The sequence below is a fragment of the Chlamydotis macqueenii genome, chromosome 8 (assembly GCF_036417535.1).
Source record: "Chlamydotis macqueenii isolate bChlMac1 chromosome 8, bChlMac1.mat, whole genome shotgun sequence".
Taxonomy (NCBI): Eukaryota; Metazoa; Chordata; class Aves; order Otidiformes; family Otididae; genus Chlamydotis; species Chlamydotis macqueenii.
The window spans coordinates 28,200,672-28,224,351 of NC_141563.1; the positions used below are offsets into that span (position 1 = coordinate 28,200,672).

The following is a 23,680-nucleotide window of genomic DNA, read 5'->3' on the forward strand; positions in this document are numbered from 1 at the left end:
TAAAGGGCTTCACTCCCATATGGCTTTTCCTGCATTAGAAGGCAAATGGGAAGGACTCCTGTTTCTGCTTGGTACATTATTTTGAAATGAGCTCTCTCGTGCAGCTGGTGGGATTCTCGCTGCAGCTAATGGTACTGTAAAAGTGAACCATCTGCTCCTCTGGTCAGCGTGGCTGGATTGTTTCTTCTTGAGTGTATTCCCAGAAGGATAGAGAAAGTCAAGAGCGGACTGTAAATGCATAAGAGTTTGTCATGGGAGGGGTGACATAAACATAAATCAGATTTGCCTGTCAAAACGGTTCTGTATATATATTTGGGATTTTAAACTGTAGAAGAAATATAAGAATTCCTTAGTTCAAAGGCCGCGTGGGGTTGGTATTCTAGTATCAGCTGTACTGAGGCATTACCTATTTAAATTGGATTATGGAAAGATAAAGCATCATCTGACATATTTAAATTAAATGTCTCTGTTTTAAAATCCTTTTGGTTCTTTGTGCTTTAGGTGCATCTTGAGTATACTCTTACAATTTGATGTTATTAATAGCTCTGTAGAATTGTGCAAGTGGGCGTGTGTGTTGGTTTTGAAAAACTGACTTAGAGTGGTGATTTCTAATGCTTCCTCAGTTTTCCAGCAGTTTAATCCTGTCTAGGTAGAACAAACTGTGAGTATGGATTTTAATAATTTCACTTTTGTTTAGTGACTTTCTTTTTGCAAAGTTAAGACAGGGGAAATTTGTGTATTAAAGCGACTTGGAAGATAATTCTAGGGGATCACAAAGGATTTCTGTTAGGAAGGATGTGCTGGTTTTGTGTCCATGATTGCCATTGATGCTCCAATTCTCTTGCCTCTCTTTTCCTTTCACTGAAAAGCCATCAGTGATGCAGTAATTTAGTAATTTGTTAAAATCACAGAATTAACTACCCTTAAAGTATAAAACAATCTTTAAGTAGCAGACGCCTCTAAATTCAATGATTCTATAAAAATCATTGTATTTCATTATAATATGTTCCTTGGTAACTAGGAAAAATGCTCTTCATTATTGAAATATTCACAAACAATAAAGGAAACCCCCTTTCACTGGGATGTAAACAAATGAGTGAAAAATAATCACGTGGCCAATATCACGTAAATGGTTCTCTGATACACTGGTATATTCCTGCTAACTTTTAAGGTACCATAGCAGGACCATGTTAGACAGTGAGTCCATACGTATTCCTTCAAATGTATTCAGTGTCTTTTTAATGCTGATTCATCTAGATTGACATTTAAAGCTGTGTGTGTCAGAAGGATGCCACTTCCTCCATATATACATTGTCACTTTGAAGAAAAACAATTAGTTTAACTCTAGCAGAATACTTACTTTTTTGTGGTACGTAAAGCTAATCTTAAAAATGTGAGTCTCTGCTATAATTAACTTTAAAGTGACAGCTGTCATGCCACATATTTCCTCCCTCAAATGGATAAAGTAAGAAATGTTTCGCTTATGTTGGGAAGGATGTGAAAGACTCGGAAATCTGATGCTTTTGATAGTATTTAACTCTGATTTTTTTACCTAGCTCAGAGTATTAAATGGCTTCCTGACATCTCTAATTGGAGAGGAAATGTCATTCAAATTACTTTTGCTAGTATTTCATTATGGCCTTAGCACAAAAATACTGTTGGGGGAGACAAAAATTCTACCTTATCTTCTGAAAAGCTCTTTATGAGAATAGTCTTTTGGATTGCATGAAAATGTAATGGGCATTCCTCACTACCGGATGAGTTTTGGAGACCTTCTAGTACACTCTATTTTACAGGATATTTGTGCTACTTAAATGCAACGGAGACGACTGGTGCCATGAATGGAGAGAAGGTTCTCCTAATATCCAAAATAAGTGTAACAATTCAGGCAGTACACCTGGATTGTTTGTAGTTTCTAGTTTATGTGGGATTCTGTCACTGTAAATCACATTTTAAATTCATTTTCAATGCTGTTGGGTGTTTCCATGCTAGACCAAAATGTGAAGTATCCTATAGGGTTAACACAGGAGTTTTAAGCCTTGAAAGCTCTTTGTTCAGGTGGAATCTCTCTTGTATGAACATTTGGCTATAGCCCAGGACAAACCAGTTTTTCAAGTCAGAACTTTTGTGGAGAGGAAACCAAGCAACACCTAAATCGTGGATGATTTCATGAAGGAGGCTGCTGAATATAAAATAATTTTACACTGATGTTTTAAGCGAACAAAAAAAATATTGAGGAAAAAGATTGGTTTCAGAAGAGGTAGTAGGAGAAGGGAGATCTTGAACTTCACAGAGGACACTGAGATAAGTGCTACTATGGAAAATGAGACAGAAAAGTACATACTGACATGCGTTTGGACTGGAAATGTGCAGTTCTTGTATTTAATTTAAGTCGACACATTTGGGTTTTGGAATCCTTACAAAGTCTGTGCATCTGCTTATTTCAACTGTTGTTTGTCTCTGACAAGTGAATTTTAAATCCGTCAGCTTAAAGCTCTAGGATAGACCTGTAGCTATATCTGATTCTGAGGAACCTTCACCCGTGCCATGACGTTACTCTTTGCAGGTCTTTGTTCTTCTTTGGAGCAGTGCTGGTTGTGGTGAGGAGCAAACAGAGAAAGATGTTCTCCGGTGCACTTGGGATCCCTCTTACTGTAATGGCAGCTGAATGCTGATGTTAACTAGGAACGGTACACCTTGGGGCAAAATGTTTTTTATAAAAAGCAGACCTTATTTAAGGAACAGTGAGAAACAGTGTATGACCTGTCATCTTCTATCACATGGAGGCAAATGACTTAGTTTTCCATCAGATACTGAACACTTAATATTGATCACCGTCTCAATTACCATATTAAGAAAATATATATTTTTTTCAAAGCATTAGGAAAAACACCTTTGAAGTTATTTGATTCTACATTTGTAGCTGACTATCAGCTATTCCCTGAATAGATTTTCCCAGTCCATAGCCAATTTTTTTTTTTCTGTTATTTTGGGGACTACAGAGTAATACCTAAGTGCTCTTTAGAGTAGATTTATAGCTAAAATAATAAGCATATCAGTAGTGAAAACTCATCCTTTATTCCAAGCCTCTTAAAAGTTTAGTTTTAAAGACTATTTTGGCATGCTTGTTTTTGGTATTGTATCAGCTGAAGGTACAAGGGTTCAGAGAATCGAGATTCAGAAGGGGAATGAATGCCTGTGAGTCGTGCACAGGGGAGTCCTTGTGCCAGATGTGAAATCTAAGCAAATGTTATGCTTATATAGTGGTAAGATGATTGCATTAGCCTCCCCATGTCCGTTACTGCCTGCTGTGTTTACATAGTGCGAAGCATATCACTTAAACTACTTCAGAATTAATAGAAGATGTAAACACATTTCACGTGTTTTATTTGGTGCTGAAGGAGTTACTTTTGGTGCCATAGGACACTGCTAGTGATGACATACTGAAGGAGAGGAGAGCCACTGGGACTCACAGAGACATGCATCTCTGTAGATTAAAATGTTTTGCAAGCACATCTGAGAATAGTATTTCTCTGAATATTTGATCTCTCAGGAAACTAGCTTGAATCCTGTGGTGACATTTGAAATTATTTATTTCCAATATATTGTATATTTTCCTGTCCTTTAATTTTGTTCCAGTCTTGATTGCATGGTAAATTAGTATGTCACAACTTGCAAACTTAATTTAAATTAAGAATGATTGCTATACAATTGAAGACCTGACTTTCTGTCAGTGTTTGCGTTTGTCTTCCCCTGTGTCTTCATTCTTGTACTTTCTGCGGTTTTCATGAGTCTCATTTGGTTTCATGCTGGCCATGCTGGTTTCAGATTTTATGGTGGAACAAAACAAGTACGACGAGAAACCTGGCATATGACAATACCCAACTCCCAGAAATGTGTTTTACAGCAATCTTTTACATATACAGAAACAGACTAGTTTTATTGAACAGTCCTATCTTTCCCTACTTTATCTCAGAGAAAATTTGGGCCATGTTTGCCTGTGCTTGTGAGTTTGTGCTATGGTTTGTTCCACATCATTTGTAAAAATAATACTTACCTGTTTCTAGTTCCTTTAATTATGAATAAGTACGTAAAGCATTCAAAAAGCTTTTAGTCGTTTCTTCATTTGCATTCTCATGCAATTTTAGAAGAGATAAATTTATTAAATATCTGCTTTTGTGATAGCTGTGTAAATTAACAGCTCTGTGATTTTACTAGGATTTCGTTTTTTCCTCATTTCTTCTATAATTCCTTTTGGTCACCACTGCTACCATCCATTTATTTTTGATGCTTACTACTAACTACTCTCCACCATCTTACTGTAAGTGAGATTGATTTTGATTTTAATCTTCAGTCTTCTTAAGTAGAATAGCTTTTAAAAAAGGTGATGGCAGAACTGCTTCCTTTGGCTTGTACTGCAGCAAGCTTTAACTCTCAGCTCGTGGCTTCTAATGTTTGTTTTTTTTCTTCTGCTTAGTGTGAATGACTATTTCAGCTTTGAGCTCCTGAAATTTCAGGACTCTGTGTGTGTGTGTGTATCTGGTTGTAGTATGCGTTTGTATAATTATTAAACTGGAATGACTATCCTTGTATGAAAAACTGATAGCAATTGGATAATGAACATTTGGCTCAGCTAGCAAGTCAGCTTTTCACGAAAGAATGAGGTTTACCATGTAATCAGGGTTGATTGTTCTAGAAACTTGTCCTTGCTGGAGGTCTGGGGACCACTTTGTGCCAGGGTGGGATCAGCACCCTGGGCTTCTCCCTCTTCTGCTGCCTTTTGTGGTTTCATTGCTCCATTAACTTGAAATGCCTTCTGCAGGCATATTTTCTTATTATTTTAAAGTAGACTTCTTGTTTGATCTGAAACACTGCAGTGTAGTTAGCTAATGTATTTTTTTTTTTTACATCTTTTTTTAATGTCCTTTTAAGTTTGTTGTTTTTACCCGAGACAGTGCTTTCTGGACAGACCTGCCTCCGTAAATGAGTAAAGACCAAATAACAGAATTTTCAACAGTGTAGTGGATCTCTTTACGTGAATTTTTACCAGTTTTACTTGCTACACTGAGCATTTTCTATGTCCACAGCACAGAACTCCAGCTCCTGTCTGTCAGCTTCATTGACCTTTAGAGCCAACACTTACCTAGCTATTCTTTTTCCCTCTCTGCCATTCAGTGGGTGTATTGATTAGAAGGGTCCCAAGCAGCACTTATTTTTGCAAAGCTGAAGTGAAGAAACTTAGCAATATATGTTCTCTCCGCATATCTCACCTTTATCTTGCTTTGGTGGGGAAGAGCTCTGCCCACCCCATCTTGAGTCCAGATGAGCAAAGCACAGCACGTTCCTTTCCAAGACAGCTTAGTCCTGAGCAAATGTCAGAAGTTTTGTAGCTTACCTGCTGAAATTAGTTTTCTTAAGCCTGATTATTTTCCTAATATGTTCTTTAGACTATCATCCACCTACCTTAGCAACCTCATCTGTTGCTTGTGTGATTTTGAGATCTTTTGGGGGATTTTTCTCCTATTTTTGTGTATACAAACATGAGAGGCAAATTGGTTTTAGTGCTTCTGTTTGAAGGGCTTTGGGGCCTGTTTGTGTGCGTGCATGCATACATACGTTTTAATACTTCCACAGGGAAGTGTTTTTGCCCCTCTTGAAAGAAAGAATCTTTCTTCATTAGACCGTCTTTAGAAGCCACCTATACTTGTTAAGAAATGTTACTAAGATGCTGCTGAATTTTTAGTTTTTTGCTTTGTGTTGTAAGAAGCTGCTAAGAGTTCAGAAACATTATTTTAGAAAGGGGAGGGTCTTTTAGTTTAGTTTAGAAGCAAAAACATAAATTTTAGGTGTCGTTGTAAGGTAGGCAGAAAAGAACATGGTTCTCATAGCAGGCGATCATGGTGATACATGGGTCAGAAATGTAGAAGGGATGAGGGGGTCGATGTACCAGTGGTGCAAAGCATGATAATATATATTACAGCTTACCTTGGTGGATTTTTTTTTTAAAGGTCAGATATTTCAGTCCTTTTAGCTTCTGACAAAAATGCAAAATATCTAGGAAACCTTTCTGTCAAAAGCCATGTAGAACTGAAAAGTTGAGCGACGGTGATTTTACCCAAAGCTACCTAAAATGATGAGGAATGGTTGTAGATGAGGACTTGGGGAGTGGATTTATTGCCTAACAACATAGCTCTCCCTGGTGTCTGCTGTTCTGGCATGTTTGTCCAGATGTGCTGCCGTGTTCTGTCCAGGCTTTTCTGTACTCTAATGGACTGGAAAGTGCTTGCAAGTTAAATGTGCTGGATGGTTCTTAAGAAAGCTGATGTTGTCCACCTTGCCCCTTGGAGAGCTGAGGATGGCAATAAGTAAGGCTTGTCTGCTAAATAACAGTAGCACCAGGGGCGGAAGCATGGCCCAACATTCGTTAGCCTAAAAGCCAAAGCAGGACTGCAGTTCCAGCTAGTAGGAGAGCATACCATAAGCATAAAATTCTGCCAAGCAGCGACAAAACCTAAAACTCCTCAGTAGGGTTGTTATTGTTGATCTCCGTAGCTGGAAAGATGAGTCTCACCAACAGGGCAAAATCTTTCCAGGGGAGCTGAGGAGAGCACAGGGCCTCTCCACTTCTTCTAAACTGTAATTTGGAAATAGTCAGTTCCAGTGGTGCTGGTGGCTGACATATGGGGAGACTTGCCTTCCACCTTCAGACTGAGCCTCTTCAGCTCATGATCTGCTGAACCACAAGTATTTTTGTTTTCCCTTTTTTGAATCATAGAATCTTTAAGTTTGGAAGAGACGTCCAAGATCATAAAGTCCAACTGTCAACCTAACACCACCAAGCCTACTAAACCATGTCCTGAAGTGCCACGTCTACATGTTCTTTGAACACCTCCAGGGATGGTGACTCCACCATTTCCTTGGGCAGCCTGTTCCAATGCCTGGTCACTCTTCTAGTAAAGAAGTGTTTCCTAATATCCAACCTAAACCTCCCCTGCCACAACTTGAGGCCATTTCCTCTTGTCCTATCACAAATTATTTGGGAGAAGAGACCAAGACCTGCCTCCCTACAACCTCCTTTCACGTAGCTGTAGAGAGCAGTGAGGTCTCCCCTCAGCCTCCTTTTCTCCAGATTAAACAATCCCAGTTCCCTCAGCCACTCCTCATAAGACTTGTTCTCCAGACCCCTCTCACTGGCTTCGTTACCCTTCTCTGGATCCACTCCAGCAACTCAACGTCAGTGGAGGGAGAGCAATAGAGACAGGTATCTCTCCATCTATTTTTTGTTTCTTTTCATTTCCTATGCTCTCTCCGTGCTAGGGTTTCCTTACAGTAGTGTCTGCGCTGGCGTTTGCCCTCTCTGGCAATAACCAGGTCAAACTTGATAATTCATGTGAACTAGAGGAATGGCTTTTCAACTCCATTGAGTTGTGAAAATCTATGTAGTTACAAAGGTATCAGTGGCACATCATCTTTTATGAGATTTGTATAGTCAATTGAAAAGTTTTTGGCTGTGAATCATCACTAGAAAATAAACCCTGGATAATGTCTTTTTTTCAGGGAAAAGATTACCTTTTGATTTGAGTATTTGACACAGGAAAAGTGTAGTTTTTATTGCCTGTGTGTATCAGTTTTGTTTGTCTAACCTTCAGAACGTATTTTTAAAATCCAGCATATAATTTAATTGCAAACATCTTAGTCCCATTTACATCCATAATCCTCCTACCCTGATTATTGCTTTACTGTATGAATATGTGAAAGTCTGTGCTCGGTGCAAGAAAGGCAACTCCATTGAGACAGTCTGACTGGGAGATGATTTCCAAAATAATGTATTGTTAGAATGGCTTTTAAATTAGATACGTAATTTATCCTCACACTGAGGTTTGAAACTGCAATTAGCTGATAAAGAGCTGATTTGTAACATTTTTTGATACTTAAATTAAGGAAATGCTCTGGAACAAAATGAAGAGAACTGTTCACGTTTTGTGTTACGTAGCAGCTGAGTGACTTTTAATATTATTTTATTTAAGATTTATATTTCACTTTTGAGTCTTGAAAACCAGTTTGTTTTCATTTTCAGCTTGCATCCTTAGTCTTCTGGATGCGTCTTTGGGTATGTGTTTAGAATGGGTTGTTATATTACACACCCATGTATCATTGCAAGCTATGTGGTAAAAAGATTTGAAACAATATTAACTCCGTTTGTCATTTCATTCTTGAATGTGTTTGCTTGAATTTTTTTTGAGAAAAAAAATTCCTGTTGGAATTGCTGAGTAGAGACTTATTTAAAAAGCAGTCATGCTACATGAAGCATTTAATAATAGAGTCGGAGGAAATGGGAAATGAAAGTACGCAGTTATGCTTAGTTTTCATTAAATCATCCTTTCACACTTTGTGATGTAACTTCATGGCACTGTAAACCATAACACAACTGAAGCTGGAGATAGTAATGCTTGAGAAGCTTGGTGTCGGTGTATGTTTTCTCCCATTAAATATTGTCTATATTTATTCTGGAGCACCTCTTCCATATCAGATGATTTTTTTTTTCTTTATTTTTTTCCTTTTCACATAAGAATGAAAATAGCTTTGGAGTGTATTTGCAAGGGAGGGATATTTCAGAATAAAGTGGTTTGATTTAGTTGAGAATGGCTGTACCAGTCATTGTAATTTGTTGTGACGTTTCATTTTGTTTGGCTTTGCAGGGTTGTTCCTGTGTTGTTAATAATGCAAAAGGTCTGGACTGTACAGCATGTTATAAGCAGATGTGCCCCAGCTTCAAACATTAGGCAAATTAGACATAAATTATGGCAATTTTAACCTTTTATTTTGTGATTTCTTAAGTTGTGGTTATGCTGCTTCTTGAATTTGAACTCTAAGAAGAAAAAGAAGTGTATACCTAACATTTAGCTTGCTTTAGATTGAAGGGAAAATGGTATTTCATGCAATAAGTTAATTCCTAAGTAGTAAGGTGTTAATTTTCCTTACAACCAAAGAACTGGTCTACATCTGACTTACTGCATGCTTTGCAAGTCTTGCATTGCTCAGTACCTTGTTCACTTCAGTGAATGTGTTCGTCAGCGTGCTGAAATGTGTGACGTTATGAAAAAAGACAGGTTTTTTTCCCCATGCTCCCTTTGGATATCTATATAGAAGCACAGCCCACGCTTCACAAGGTGCCTGTGTCTTTTATCTCCATGGTCCTTGTCTTGACATCTTTCCACAGTCATCCGCACACTGACTCTAATTTACTGGTACCAGCATGAGGCACGGCAACACAAATCTTTAATACAGAACGGAAAGGCTTTGACCGTATGGGCAGGATGGCAGGACTTTTCTTTTGTTTCATAGCAAAGTGGTAGCCGCTTTCCAATAAGAGTTTCTTGTGCCTCATAGATGACTGTGCAAAATTTCTTCCTCTGAAGCAGCTCATCCATTGCACATATCTGGATTAATATGAAACAAGTGCTAAAAAAAAAGGGAGGGAGGAGGAGTGTTTCATCCCCCATGGAACACCCTCAAACATGGAGTGGAGTCTGCAGCAGCCTGGTACAACGGTCACCTACAGGAAGCCAAAAAACTTGGAGCAAAGTGGCCAGATATTAAAAAAACCTTATTTGTCTGGTTTATTTCCCCTCATGAGCTTGAAAAGAATGGGCAATGTTTCAAGAAGAGCCTGGGTTGTTGAACAACTGAGATCGGTTTCTGTGGTTGTAGTCAGTATAGTAGAAGTAACTAGGCCACGCAAGCTTCTCATGGAAGAGGATCCTGCACTCCTGCAGTTGGTTTTGGTTGTTAGTTTTCTTTAAGGCTAAATTCCTTTAGGTTCCAGCATTCAATCCTATTTGAAGATGAGATGGGGGAAAGAGGAATACTGCAACCTAATCTCAATGTTGTAGGAGTTGGGGTTTGACCTTGTGAAGGAGTAATACCTAAAGGCTTTTTTTTTTTTTTTTTTTTTTTTTTTTTTTTTTTAGAGTGGTTTAAAAGCAAAACTCTAAAATCTGTAACAGGAGAAATCAACAAGACATCAGCACATAGATTATATTGATGTTTTTTAGGGAGCTCCTTCTACAAAAAAAGCCTATCCCATAACTAGAAAGATTAGTTTTGTAGTAGCACTTTGGATTGCTCTAAGTGGACTAAGGCTGCATTTGTGAAGATTAGAGATGAGGATGTTGGAGCAGTTGAGAGTTCTACCTGGCTGGATGGCAGGGAAAGACAGTCTAGAGATGCACTGGAGAAAGAATCCTTAGTGGTTTAGTCTGGACAAACTAACCAGGAAGGGATTCAAATTAAGGATGTTTCCCTGCTCATGGGACTTAATGACAGGAAATATAAGCTGTTTTCCTGGGTGACACTGGGAAGAGGATAGTTCTGTGTCTGTTGTGATGGAGAATCTGTCTGCAGTCTTTAAAAAAGAAGTCTCTGTTGTAGGAAAGTGTAAACCACCAAACCTAACATGAATAATAACACTTTTTTTTTTACCCAGTTATTGTAGGATTAATAACTTTTAAACTATTTTTGAACATGAAAAAAAAAATCAGTTGAACCAGATGCTTACTTAATCTTATCTATTTTAGAGAACTAATTGTCCCTGTTGTTGGTAGTGCTAAAGCTTACAAAATTGCTTCCATCTTTGAATTACTATAATTAAGACAGTAACTTCCACATCTAGTTAACATTGCTGCGCAGCTGGTGCATTCATTGACATGCAGATTTTGGATTTTGTAAATTTTCTGCCATTGTGAATAAAAATTTTAAATACTTATTTTCATTTCCAAAATGTCTGTTTCTCATAAAGAAGTCTTTGTAAAGCAAATCGGCTGAAACCAAACTCCTGTAGCATCAGAGGAGAATCTAGTTAAATTTGGGGTTTTTTTTTAGGAAAATGTGTAACCAGAGATAGCTTTCGTAGATTTGATCCCTCTAAATTTTGGATCTGATTTTGTAGGGATTTGAGCTCAGTGAATTAAATGTCAAATCTGAAATAAGTCTGATGTTGGACTTGTGAAATGTTATTTTGAAAGGAGTTATTAGTTAATGCAAGAGTGAATCCAGGACTCTTGACAACCTTAGGTGGTTTACAAAACTAAAACTCTGTAGTTAACAATCACTAATATGAATAAAATTTGTTAATAATTACTAAGCAAAATGTGATTTAGACTACTTTTTCTGTACATCTTTTTACTTCAAGTTGATTTCTATCAAAGTCCATGGGAAGACTCGTGCAATTGACGTCGACCTTGTTTACTTGCATATCAGCAGCTTCAGCTATGATCAAGTTTTCAGGGCCTATAAATTTACATGGATTCTGAGAAACTTCCTTATCATTATTCATTTCTAATAACCAGCAACACTGTGAAATTACCTGATAGTAGTGTTAGTTATTTATTTTTAAATTGTTTTTCTGTGACCCTTGCTTTTATTACATGAATGCCTCATGGACGTTAATCCGTTTTGCTCAGTGAGTTAGAGATGTCCCCTGAGTAAACGGCCAGAATAAAGCATCAAATATTGATTTGTGCTGAGACTGAAACATTGATTTCTTTTTCAGACTGAAAATACGTATGAAACAAGGTGTACTAATGGTGCTTATTTTGGACGCTCAACAACAAATCATCTGCTGGTGCATAGGAGAAATTTTGTTAGGGTGTAGTTGAAGAGCACTCGGGCTGCGTGCAGCTCACAGGTATGCTACCAAATGTCCTCATAAATAATGCTGACCAAAGGCGCTGGCTCCAGAGCACATTTCAGTGGGTCCAAAACCAGTGTCCAGTTACCAGACCCATGTCCGATGTCCTGCAGTGTTCAGTTTCAAGAACGCGCTGGGAACGCTTCAGTACACGTAACAAATGTTATTTTTACTGCAGGCAGAGAAGTTAACTCTAGAAATAGTAAAAGCGCAATTTCCATAGTGATGGCAAAGCCATTGTTTCAAGTATTTCGACACAAACTGTCTGTTTAGCTGTGCCTGTTCAGAATTAAATTAAGTTGCTCTTGTACTCTCCTAGATTTCTGGACTTGGGTTTGGCAGCATGGCTGTGGGACCTGAGCAGCACGGGAGGGCAGGGGTGTTTTTACGTTGACAGCCCTCCAAAGCACTTCACTGGCTGGAGCTTGACCCTGCAACTCTGGGCAGTACAGAAACTCTGCACTGCTAAGATCATATTTTGCCTAAGCTGGAAGACCTGGAGGGGATTTTTTATCTGAAATGATGGAGTGGAATCTGAGAAAAAACGATTAACAAGACCCGTACCAAATTGTGAGAGGAAAGGAGGGTCAGAGTCAGGCTCACCTTGCGTTTAATGAAAATAGCAAAATTTTGGCTTATAAACAAATAATAATGCTTGGAATCTCTGTGGACTGGTTAAGAACTTTCTTTTTTTCTCATTAAAATACTCAGAGACATATAAGTAACTTTTTCTCTTTCTACTTTCTCCTTCTACTTCTGTTTTCTTATGTAGATTGAATTATCTTTAGGGCAAGGAAACATATTGTATTATCTGGAGAATTTGTGAACATTAATAAACAATAATTAATGCAATTTAAAGGATTAATAGTATGATCTCTCCATTTCCATTGGCCTTGGAGCTCAGTTTTGAGTCCACTACCGTCTGTCTGTCTGAAGTGCATCTTCCAGGAAATAATTTTTTTCTTCATTTGAACTGTTTCTGCCAACAGTTAAATTGACTAGTTTGAATTTTTTTTCACACAAAGCCCTGCTTAAAGCCAGCTTAACTTCTTTCATATTTAGCTGTTGTTCTTCAGGAGGTGCTCAAATGCAATCATAGTGACTTCTTGAGGGGGGTCGCCCAACTGAAGTCTTCATGTCACCTCATTCCTTCCCCTCTTTTTTTGTATTTTTGTGACTAGCAGGACTTCATCACTCTTTTTCTGTAGTTTCTCTGGGATTCCAAGATGTATCAAAAGTTTTGTGTATATATCCAGAGTGCTCTCTTCAACCACTAGAGAATATGATTGTATTTGTTTGTGTATTTTTCTCATCACATAACATAGATTCAAGAAAATCTGGTTTTAGCCTCTGTGTTTAAGCTTTGACTTACTGCCAACACACAGAATTCGTAGAAATGACTAAATGAGCCTAAGTGATGTTCCCCCTTCTTGGTTTAGAGATCCAAGGAAACGGAAAGTTATCCAATTTCGGGGGTGTAAATAGAATAATGTTTTATTCCTAACTTGGGGCTAGGCTTTCACTCCAAGCCATTCCCTCCTCTGAATACATTTGTGTAAATCTGACCTATTTTACTGGATCTCAGCTGTGCTTGCTCTCCAGCCACTTAACCCTTTCTCTTTTGGTTCCTTAACTTTGCAAATATAGCAGAAGAAAATGGTTTGTACAGCTCGGTTCAATTTGGCAAATGCAGGCAAGCTCTGACTTGGGACAGTTCATGTTCCCTGTTAGGCTGCGATTTAAATGTACCGAGTTTCCATAGCCAGCGCCAGACATCGCTGTGGTAAAGTGTATTTTGGGAGCTCTCTTTAGCAAAGGGATATGACCATAGAGGATGGAGCTCTGTTTTCTCATTCTACTAGCATTTTCTCTTCATAGAATCATAGAATCATAGAATGGTTAGAGTTGGAAGGGACCTTCAAAGGTCATCTAGTCCAACCCCCTGCAAGGAGCAGGGACATCCCGAACTAGATCAGGTTGCTCAGAGCCTCATCCAGCCTGGCCTTGAACGTTTCCAGGGATAGGGCATCCACCACCTCTCTGGGCAACCTGTGCCAGTGTTCTATAACTCGCATTGTAAAAAATTTTTTCCTAATATCCAATCTAAATCTACCTCCCACTATTTTAAAACCATTACCCCTCGTCCTATCACAACAGGTCCTACTGAACAGCCTCTCCCCATCTTTCCTGTAGGCCCCCTTGAGGTACTGGAAGGCTGCTATCAGGTCTCCCCGGAGCCTCCTCTTCTCCAGGCTGAACAGCCCCAACTCTCTCAGCCTGTCCTCATAGGAAAGGTGCTCCAGCCCTCTGATCATCTTCGTGGCCCTCCTCTAGACCTTCTCCAACTGGTCCATGTGCTTTTTATGTTGGGGGCTCCAGAACTGGACACAGTACTCCAGGTGGGGTCTCACCAGGGCAGAGGAGAGGGGGAGAATCACCTCCCTCGACCTGCTGGCCACGCTTCTCTTGATGCAGCCCAGGATGCGGTTGGCCTTCTGAGCTGCAAGGGCGCATTGCCAGCTCATGTTGAGCTTCTCGTCCACCAGCACTCCCAAGTCCTTCTCCTCAGGGCTGCTCTCGATCCATTCTCTGCCCAGCCTGTATTTGTGCCTGGGATTGTCATGACCCAGGTGCAGGACCTTGCACTTGGCCTGATTGAACTTCATGAGGTTGGCACGGGCCCATCTCTCCAGCCTGTCAAGGTCCCTCTGGATGGCATCCCTCCCTTCCAGCGTGTCGACGGCACCACACAGCTTGGTGTCATCGGCGAACTTGCTGAGGGTGCACTCTATCCCACTGTCCATGTCGCCGACAAAGATGTTGAACGGGGCCGGGCCCAGCACGGACCCCTGAGGGACGCCACTCGTGACCAGTCTCCACTTGGACATCCAGCCATTGACCACCACTGGGTGGTGGCTGGGTGTGACGATCCAGCCAACTCCTTATCCACGGCGTGGTCCCTCCATCAAACCCGTGCCTCTCTAGTTTAGAGAGAAGGATGTCGTGCGGGACAGTGTCAAAAATATATGAACTGGGATTTTAAGCTTCTTAAAATCAGACTGTTAGTTTTTCCATATGATGTACACAATGGCAACCAGTTTTTGGATGGACAGTTTTTGAATAATACATGAGTGTAAATGGATATTGTATGGAATCAGTTAGATAATTGTGAGGAATGCTTTAAGTACACTAAAGAGCCTGAGTAGCAGTTAATGGTGCTTCAGCTTTATTACTGTTTATTGTAGTTGGCAGTCCAGTTGTACTTTTTTTTCTGCATTGAGTTCTCTAGTTTCCTATAGAACAGCAATAAAAAAAGCTTACAAATACTAAGTCAAATGCACTGTATCCTGTGGCAGCAAAATAGTTTTGCATTAAATTGTAGTTCTTGGCAGTCTGAGTGTGTTTATTGTTGGGCAGCTCCAGCAGATCAGCCAGTGCAGGAAGGACAGAGGCAGATGTCAGCATTTGGAGCTCTGCAAGCGAACGGGCTTTGCATGCGCCTGCGGTCACCCAGCCTGGAGCTTCACCGGACGCCTCCGGAGCTGGGCCAGCGAGCTCCTGGTTCAGCCTCTGCTCAGCCTTCCCTGCTGCTGTCTATTCTCCCACCCCCTATCAAGACCAATATGATTTTAGTTACCTGTTTTGAGAACTGCTGAAATAAGCAGAAATATTTCTGCCGTCTAGAAAGCAAGTTAGAAGTACCGTGAATAAATGTACGTAGCTTTAAAACTTGGTTGGTTGTTAGATTTTTCTGGGAACTTGGACTGTTTATTCTGTTTAAACAATAGGAACAGTGGTGATCAGAAAGTGATTTAAATCTCTATCTAGTTGCTCTTATTTCACAGCTCCCATGATTTAAAAATGTTTCCCTTGCCCATTACAATTACTTTTATCATCTTTAGAGCTAAATGTTTGCTACTAGCAATCACAGACTGGGAAGCAAATGGAGGAACACATCGTTCTCTTCATTTGGCTGAGTTCTGAAACTACAGTGGGGAAAAAAAGTAAATCTGAGCTGCCTCATACAGAAGTCCCTTTCTATGCTGGAACAAAGTCATGGCAGTGAGTGGAGTTTATTTGGCAGAGGGCTTGTGTGAAACTTGCTTTGCAGTATTTTCTGTAGGTATTGCTGCACGTGTTCGCAAAGATTCTTGAATCTCAGGTTTTAAATTTAATAGTAATCCTGCTGATCTGCTGAATTGTGCTAACACTTTGCTTTGTAATTTTAACTCTGCCCTAAAGAACATGCTCTAGTTTCTTGTAGTAATAGCCACTAATTGTAACATATATATTTGCTAGGTTGGATATTGGTAAGAATATCTGAAGCACTCTGGTGTATCTGGTGTTCTCTGCTTTTTGTGTGATTTATAAAGCATGAGTTGCACATATTTTGTGAATCAGGAATGTGGTGTCAACCATCTCTGGTGGCCTGTGCGGCATGAAATACAGTTTTTATATTGCTTCCAGCGTATTAAAATACTTATTGCTAACAAAGTACCTTTCGACTCTGTATGTTTACTTCTTTGCAGGGTCACTACAGAGATTCAGAGTGTGAGGAAATACTGACCTAAATACTGAGAGATTCCTCCTTAGCTGAAAGACATTCTGCAGGACCTGCCTTCAGGTGCTTTTGCTCATCTGACCATGCCTTATTGCTTTTCTTTCTTTCTTTCAGCTGTCGGACAAGCAACAGAAAGAGTTTGATCGTAACATCCAGTACATCTCCAACTCTTCCGCGACCACATTCCCCCCTTCATGGACACGCAGGTAACTGCCTAGGACTGCTTTACCTGGGAATCATTAGGGAAAATGTCAGTGTTCATTGTAGTGAGTTTGAACATATTGATAGTCTACATCAAAATATGCTCTTTGAGACTTAATCTGACTATAGTTTTTCACCTTTTTCTAAGAGGGTCCTTATAGTTTCAGAATAAGTGTTTTAAGTCCTCATATGTATGTATGTATGTCCTAACAACTATGTGTTATCTTCTGTACTTTGTAGTTTGCTACAGTATCCATCCTCCACTCTTTCTGGGGAATTCAGTGCTCTTACGCCCTGTGAAAGAACTTGAGATGGAGAACAAAGTGAAATAAAATTAAAGAAATACTTTTAAGTAAATAACTTGTTTTGGGTCTCCCAGCATAGTTAATTTGTGCCAGTGATTTAACTGCAGTTCTCACGAGAAGATGCATCCTGCTTGTTTCTGTATGCCTCTGGCAGCCCATCAGCTGTGCAGTGTGCCATCTTATGGTCTCTATCTGCTACTTACAGCAACTTGAAATACTTAGGATTCTTTTCTTTTTTTTTACATTACTGCCAGTTTTACCATGGCAGCAACTGGGCAATACTCATTTCAGAGCAAATGGACAACTGCTTCTTAGTCATTGAGGTGGAGTGTGTGGAGATGTTCTTTCTATAGGAAAAGAAGCAATGATTGCTCAGCCTACGGTAACTACAGATATTCAGGAAGGGTCACGCATGCAGATTCAACAGCTTGCCTGAACAGCATGTTCCCTTGATGTTTTTGTTGCTGAGGGAGGTAGGTGTTCTGTGACTAGATTGTTTTCGATATTTCAAAATGCCAGAGAAGACGGTTAGGCTTCAGGTGTGGCCCTAATGGGCAAAAGTCACTAGCATGAAACAGCTTGAACATTTGTGGCTTATCGTCCACGGTGGAGCCTGTCTGGAAACACAGCACTGTTGCATGTAAGACAAGTAACTGTTGTTTTCATTATAATCAGACTTTCCTACTCCTACATGGACGTATGTTCTGTAAATACTTTCTGGAGATTGAAACTAAGGAAGTGCTGAGAAAGAACAGCGAATTGACAGTAGCTCAGCTGCAAGGAGCCATCTGCTTCTGTTTGCAGAGCATTGCATCTTGAGAGGTGGCATCCAGCCTGTTGAAAGGAAAAAGACCACCAAAGTTCCTGTTCAGGGATGCCCATGAAAGCTTCTTGCACTCTAAGTTGTCATAAAAATCTGACATATCTGCTCGGGATGCTATGACGCCCAGTCATGGAAGGCTAGGAAGTTACTTTACATTGGGGTTTTTTTAAATGACCCATGATTTTCAAATTGAAATGTTAACAAAATCTTAAAAGTAGTATATTAAAACCGTTTCATTTTTACTTCAGAATCTCAGATAAAATGCAGGGCCAAAAGTTTGCGTATGGCAATTCCTTTTCACTTCAAACTCCCTTGGTTCTGTTGTGTGTGATTGTGATAGTGATAGCGATAGCTTTTTAAAATTTCATTTCAACAAGGCGTTTTTCATAGTAGAGATTCTCTGCTTAGTTACGTTGTGGTTTTTACTTTGTTCTTAGAGTAGATATATATATGTTGGACTTACCAAATTCTAAATTAGCTGTACAAGCCTTTAACTGAAATGATAGTGAAAGATGCTCCTCAGAATATGAAAGAAATGTCCATGCTTGGGAGATTGCAAAAAGATGTGGATGTGATCACTGCTCAGAAAACAAATGTAGAAAAGTTCACAATAGAAACATTTGTATTTTCTTTTCTTTTCTTTTGATTTACTTTTCTCCTCTGTCTATTTCAAAAATGAAAAATTGTTCTTAGTGGTTTTGATGCTGTCTCAGGCTTTACAAAGCTTATATTTTTTTAGAAGTATGAGAATATCTTCTAGAAACAAGAGTAACTAATCAGTGACATGCCATCTTTCTTTGGCAGTAATGGTCAAATGTTTCAAATTTTTGTTCTGATGTTGCATATGGGATTTAAAACTTAATTAAAAGGACATCCTTTGTGACCTCTAAGAGTAGCCAGTAGAACATAGGAAGATAAATTACTTGTAATTTGAGTTCTCTCCCAGTACTATAGTTAGGAGTCTTCCCTGAGAAAAGTAATTTATTCAAGAGACAAAAGCAGATGAAATTTAGAGTAGTCTCACAAATATTTTCTTAAGAAATATCATATATGAGATGTGAATTTGAGAACAGGCTGTGATATTTGTTTAGTATTTGAACAGAATCTATCAATCTGTTTGTTTAGGCACATACACTGATAAGTTACTAAGAAATGCTGGAGCTTCTCCCTGGCCTCTTTTGTCTTGAACACGCTCTTCTTAATGCCCATTCTGAATCTCTTACAAATCAAATGAACAGCAAGCATGCGGAGAAATCAAGGAGACTTCTAAAATGTTTCTGTTTGGAAGCCACTGTAAAATCAAGTCATGTGTGGCGCTAGCCTCTGGAGTTATTCTTCAGTATGCAATGTGAAAGTCAGTGGGTGTGGTATAGCACAGTTGACTGTCCATCAAGCAAACCTGCCTCCTAATGAACACTGATCCAGGCAGGTACACTTACGATCTGAAACAGCATCCGGATAAGATGCCAGGCAATTTCATATCCTAGAAAATTTTGAGGAAGAGTAATACTTAAGAGATGTCAACATTTGAGGTGGAAGTACATCCAATCAATTTTAACTCTGCCATGAAATCACTTCTGATTCAAGAATGCTTAATGGATTTGAAGTGTGATAATTCAATTTTCAAATGGTATAAAATAACGTTTTCTGAAATGAACTAGGACCTTGGTATGGAGAGCTATAGCTTGTGAACTTCGTGGGAAAGTCACTCTGCTTATTTAGTCTCCCAAACTTGAAGTGTCCAGTTTTAGGAGTACAGGTTTGAAAATCTTTATTCTAAATTAATTTTCTTTCAAAAACAAAGGAAAAAAAGGTATACACAGGTGTTCCTTACATTTGTTTGTATTTCTTTGAATCCATTTTTTAAAAACTGAAAATTACAAGATGTTGTATCATGAGGTTGATACTAAGTTACCAGTAGATTTTATTTTAAAATGAAAAGCTTAAAATCAATCAGAGAAGCAACATCATCTTTATAATTCAGTAGGAAAGAGATAGATTCTTACAACTGGATAGTTGATGTTCAGGGTATTTTAAAAATTTACTTTCCACAACTGTAAGGTAGCCAGGTTGCTCACTGGCTTCCAGTGAAGATGCTTGTCACTGCTGGGACCTTTGTCCTGCTCCCCTGCTCCCATCTGTAAAGACAGGGGGAGGGAGCTGCTGACAGGCAGTGCTGTGGTACTGAATTAAATTATTCTGCTTTTACACTGCAAGTTCAGTTCCACCTTCTGGCTGAAAAAAAAAATGGCTGTTACTAAGGCCTCTGTTTATTTATTATTTTTAGAGTGGGCAGAGTATGTAACGCACCACTCTAGATCCTGCCTTGGTTATCAAAGCTGCAGTTCATCAGCATTTCACGTGTGTGATCCTTGGATGGTGTGAGAGCGCTGTGGCATTCGTGGTGTATGAGACAGGTGCTGTGCACGATCAACTTTTTTGATCATTTTTAGATTTGTGTGTGCTGGAAGGCAACTAATTCTGTAGCATGCAATAACATCTTTAGCTGCTTGTGTTAATATTCAGCAAATGATGTTAATATATCCTACCTAGAAGACCACAACAACTTTGTCCTTTGTATTTATTTATTTTTACAAATCTCAGAAGCAAGTTTTACAAAATGGTTCTAGAGTGAGTTTTTGGACTCATTAGCTATTTGAGGAATGTTATATCTGTAGACACTAGCTGAGACTTTCACCTGTCTACTGCCCGTAAGGTGCAGTTTTGTGTTTTGAGGGTAGCGGATGTACACATGCTTTGGCTGCATCCTTCGTCCTGTGTCCAGAAGATGTAAAGGTTTGTGCCTGAATTATTAATGCTCATGTAACTGTGTTGATTTACCTAATGGGCAATCGTTCTGTGTAACAGCCTCTCTTGGAACAGAGTTGTTTCAGGTTCAGTAGTGGCCAACTATAACCCTTGAGCAACAGTGGAATTTACCTTTGCTAGCAGAATAAATAGGGTTTCGATTGGCCATGGTGAGCGAGACCATTGCACCAAGGCTTCTCTTATTAAAATTCCTTCAACTAGAGCAGATGCAGTAGTACTGGGAAATTTTAGGGAAAGTGCTAATTCCCCTTCTCCCTGTTGTTGTTTTAAAAGCCTCACCCAGACTTGAATTGAGTAGAAAAACTAATTGCTTTTCATTTTAAAACCAGAAGCAACTCACAGGGGATCTAATTAAAATTCCAATGTCTGGAAGGAAATATGCCATATAAATCTGAAAAAGTAGTTGCTTAAAAATTAATAATATCTCCGAACCAGATTGTGCAGGCTCAGAAGAGTTTGAACACTCACATACTTAATTTCAAAATTTAAAAACTGTCATTGCCCAATTTGCTCAATTATTGTGAAATCCTATTTCGATCACAATCTGGAAAGTTTACAAAAGATTGATGAAGATATGAAAAGGCAATGACAGTTTATTGCTTGTTTATAACCGCATTGGGCAATGGGCTTTTTATTCAAAAAGTTCATCTTGACATGGTAGGGTTTGTCAGCAGTAAAGCTTGAAAAATGGGAAGGCGAAGACCAAGGTTCACACCAAAACTGGCAGCCTTCCTTGGTTTGTTATAAGATCTACGTAACGACAGAAAGGCCTCACTCCTGCTGCATTTCCTCCTCATCTGAAGTGCTCCTTCAGCTTTCTGCCAGCAAGTAACTGGCGACCCTGACCCTAGCCGTGTGCTGTACCAGGACATGCGTGTTTCTGCAGTTGTTCACTTGGTGGTTATCCTGTGGCTGTCTTGTAAGCTTGCAGTGCCACCTAGACTGTCAAAGCACTCTCCTGTTCATTTTAGAGCAGTGTAATGTCTCTGATTTTCCACTGTGACTGTAAGAATTAAAATGAGTGTAAGCTTAATAAATGAAGCACCAAAAATGATCTAGCTATTGATTTCTGATCACTCTCTCCTCTTCCCACTTGGGATATACTGGGAATGGGTGAAATGGTATCCAGTTTTGAGTGAAGACTTGTATTGTGTTACCTTACACTGTGAACTTGTTAGTTCTTAACTAACAATACAAAAGAAAACCAAGCCAAAGGAAACAAACCTGTTGCTCAAACCCATTGTTTTTAATTTAGTTTCCTCTTGATGAGGCAGATTGTAGAGTGGTCTGGAGTTCACTTACCTCTCCAGTTCTCTCATCACCCTTGACACGTTAGATCAGCCTGGGGCTGCTTTTATCTCAACCAGCTGCTATTTTTCCCCTCGAAGACTTGTAGACCAGATGGAGTCTGCTGGCCTGTGCTGCACTGTGGCTATCCTCATGGTATCAGTTTCTTCTCCCTCTCCTCCCTGCCTGCCCAGGCGTGCATGCAAAGTATGCACACACATTGCTCACAAGAAGTTGTGAAGAGATGCTACCGCAGATTTTTGTCAACCATTCGTATAGCTGAAGTGTGAGTGAATGTTGCCTTCAACTGAGCACATGGCTTATATTCTGTTTCTGCTCAGTGTAACAGTTAAGGTGTATGAAATGAATGTGACTTCATTTATAAACTTCAGTAAAGTGCTGGATGGGATGGTAACCTCACAAACAGTGCTGGCTTGGGGGCCAAGCTGGGCACCCAGTAGTTCTACTGAAGCAGAGGCAAGTCCTTTGCAGATTTTGACTTTTTTTTTTTTTTTAACTTTTCAACATAACTTTTAAAAGAAATCCATTTTATGTAGGATCTAAAGTTGAAAAAATTTCTGATGACCACAGTTATCTACCTTGCAGTTTATTGCTTGTCCAGTATACATTTAGTTTTCCTGCTCTTATTTTAATGTTATTTTATTGTCTGTGCACAAAGAAATTGCTGTTGGCAAATGTTTACTATGTATAGTTTCTCTTTTGTGCCTATATTAAGGATTTGAAAGAGCAAACCACTTAAGAATATACCTGATAGAAAGCACACTCGCTAACATGAAGTTTCTAATTCATCCATAACTTTCAAAGGTTTCTGCAGTTGGTCTGTAAATGATTCTGGCTTTCAGAAAGGCTTTCTATGAAATGGTTGCTTTTTACTTAGAAATAAAATACATTGCAATATACTGCTTACCAACCATATGCTTACACATCACATGACAAAGCCCAGAGAAAGTATTCTTGTGCCAAATGAAAATTGTGTTATTTTTTTTGTCGCTGTTTAAATTCACTGGAACTTTGATTTTCATGGTAGAAGTATTATTTCAGAAAAGTGGTAGTTAAGGTGAATGCTGAGATGTTATAGCCTGATCATCTTACATGTCTACAGTCCTTTTATTATCATGTGCAATTCCTTTGGTATGTCTTTTTGTTTTGTTCAGTGAATTCTGCATTCAACCTTGATGTACATTGTGAAGAAATACTTTCTTACCATTTATTATTCCTGAAACCATCATTAGTGTAATTTGTAATTCAGATTTTTCATTGAGAAGTCTTAGGAAAAGCTTGTATATAGACATTATTCCAAAACATTGAAAGACTATATTGTGTGTGGCTGATACATTACTTACCTGAAGGTAAGGAAAAAAATTATTTTGAGAGAAGGGAAAATACTGATACATCTGTATCAGAACACTCAAAGCTCTGTATTTTGAATTATTTGTGACTACAAGTTGCAGTTGAAAGTCTTTCTGTACAGTGAAAACTTACACCCTTTGTTGCAAATGTGAATGAAATGATTTTGAGTGGTTTATTTTTACTTTCTCAAACAGGTAGCAGCCCTTTGGACAGTCCCAGGAACTTCTCTCCAAATGCACCTGCTCACTTTTCCTTTGTTCCTGCCCGAAGGTAAGGCAGAATCTATTCTCTTTGCACTGGCAAGCAAATAGTCTATATGCTTTTATTTAGAAATGGCCTATGGGTTACATGTTTTTGATTGTTTTACTTTTCTCTGATGTTTCCAATTGTATTTTATTTTATTATTTTTGGTTTAGATCTAGGGTGCTTTTCAGACATAGAAGAAGATAAAGTAAATTAAGTAGTGAATACTGCCTAGGGAGAAGGCAACGTTCTCCCAGCAAGATGACATGTAGGGCATGTGATATGATAAATAATTTAGTCATAATAACATTAAAACCAGTTATGATTAGGATAATCATGTCTTAGTTGTAGTCCCAGATAGATGTTCTTCG

The 23,680-nt window shown here is 39.0% G+C and overlaps 1 protein-coding gene across 6 annotated transcripts in view; it reads left to right on the plus strand.

The window, feature by feature from the left end:
* MAST2 (microtubule associated serine/threonine kinase 2) overlaps positions 1-23,680 on the plus strand; it is a 206,920-nt gene that overhangs the window by 122,849 nt on the left and 60,391 nt on the right. For all 6 annotated transcript variants that reach the window (XM_086752986.1, XM_086752990.1, XM_086752988.1 and 3 more), the window contains 2 exons: positions 16,365-16,456; positions 23,261-23,336. In XM_086752986.1, coding sequence (XP_086609112.1) covers positions 16,365-16,456; positions 23,261-23,336 — 168 coding nt within the window. The remainder of the gene's footprint in view (positions 1-16,364; positions 16,457-23,260; positions 23,337-23,680) is intronic.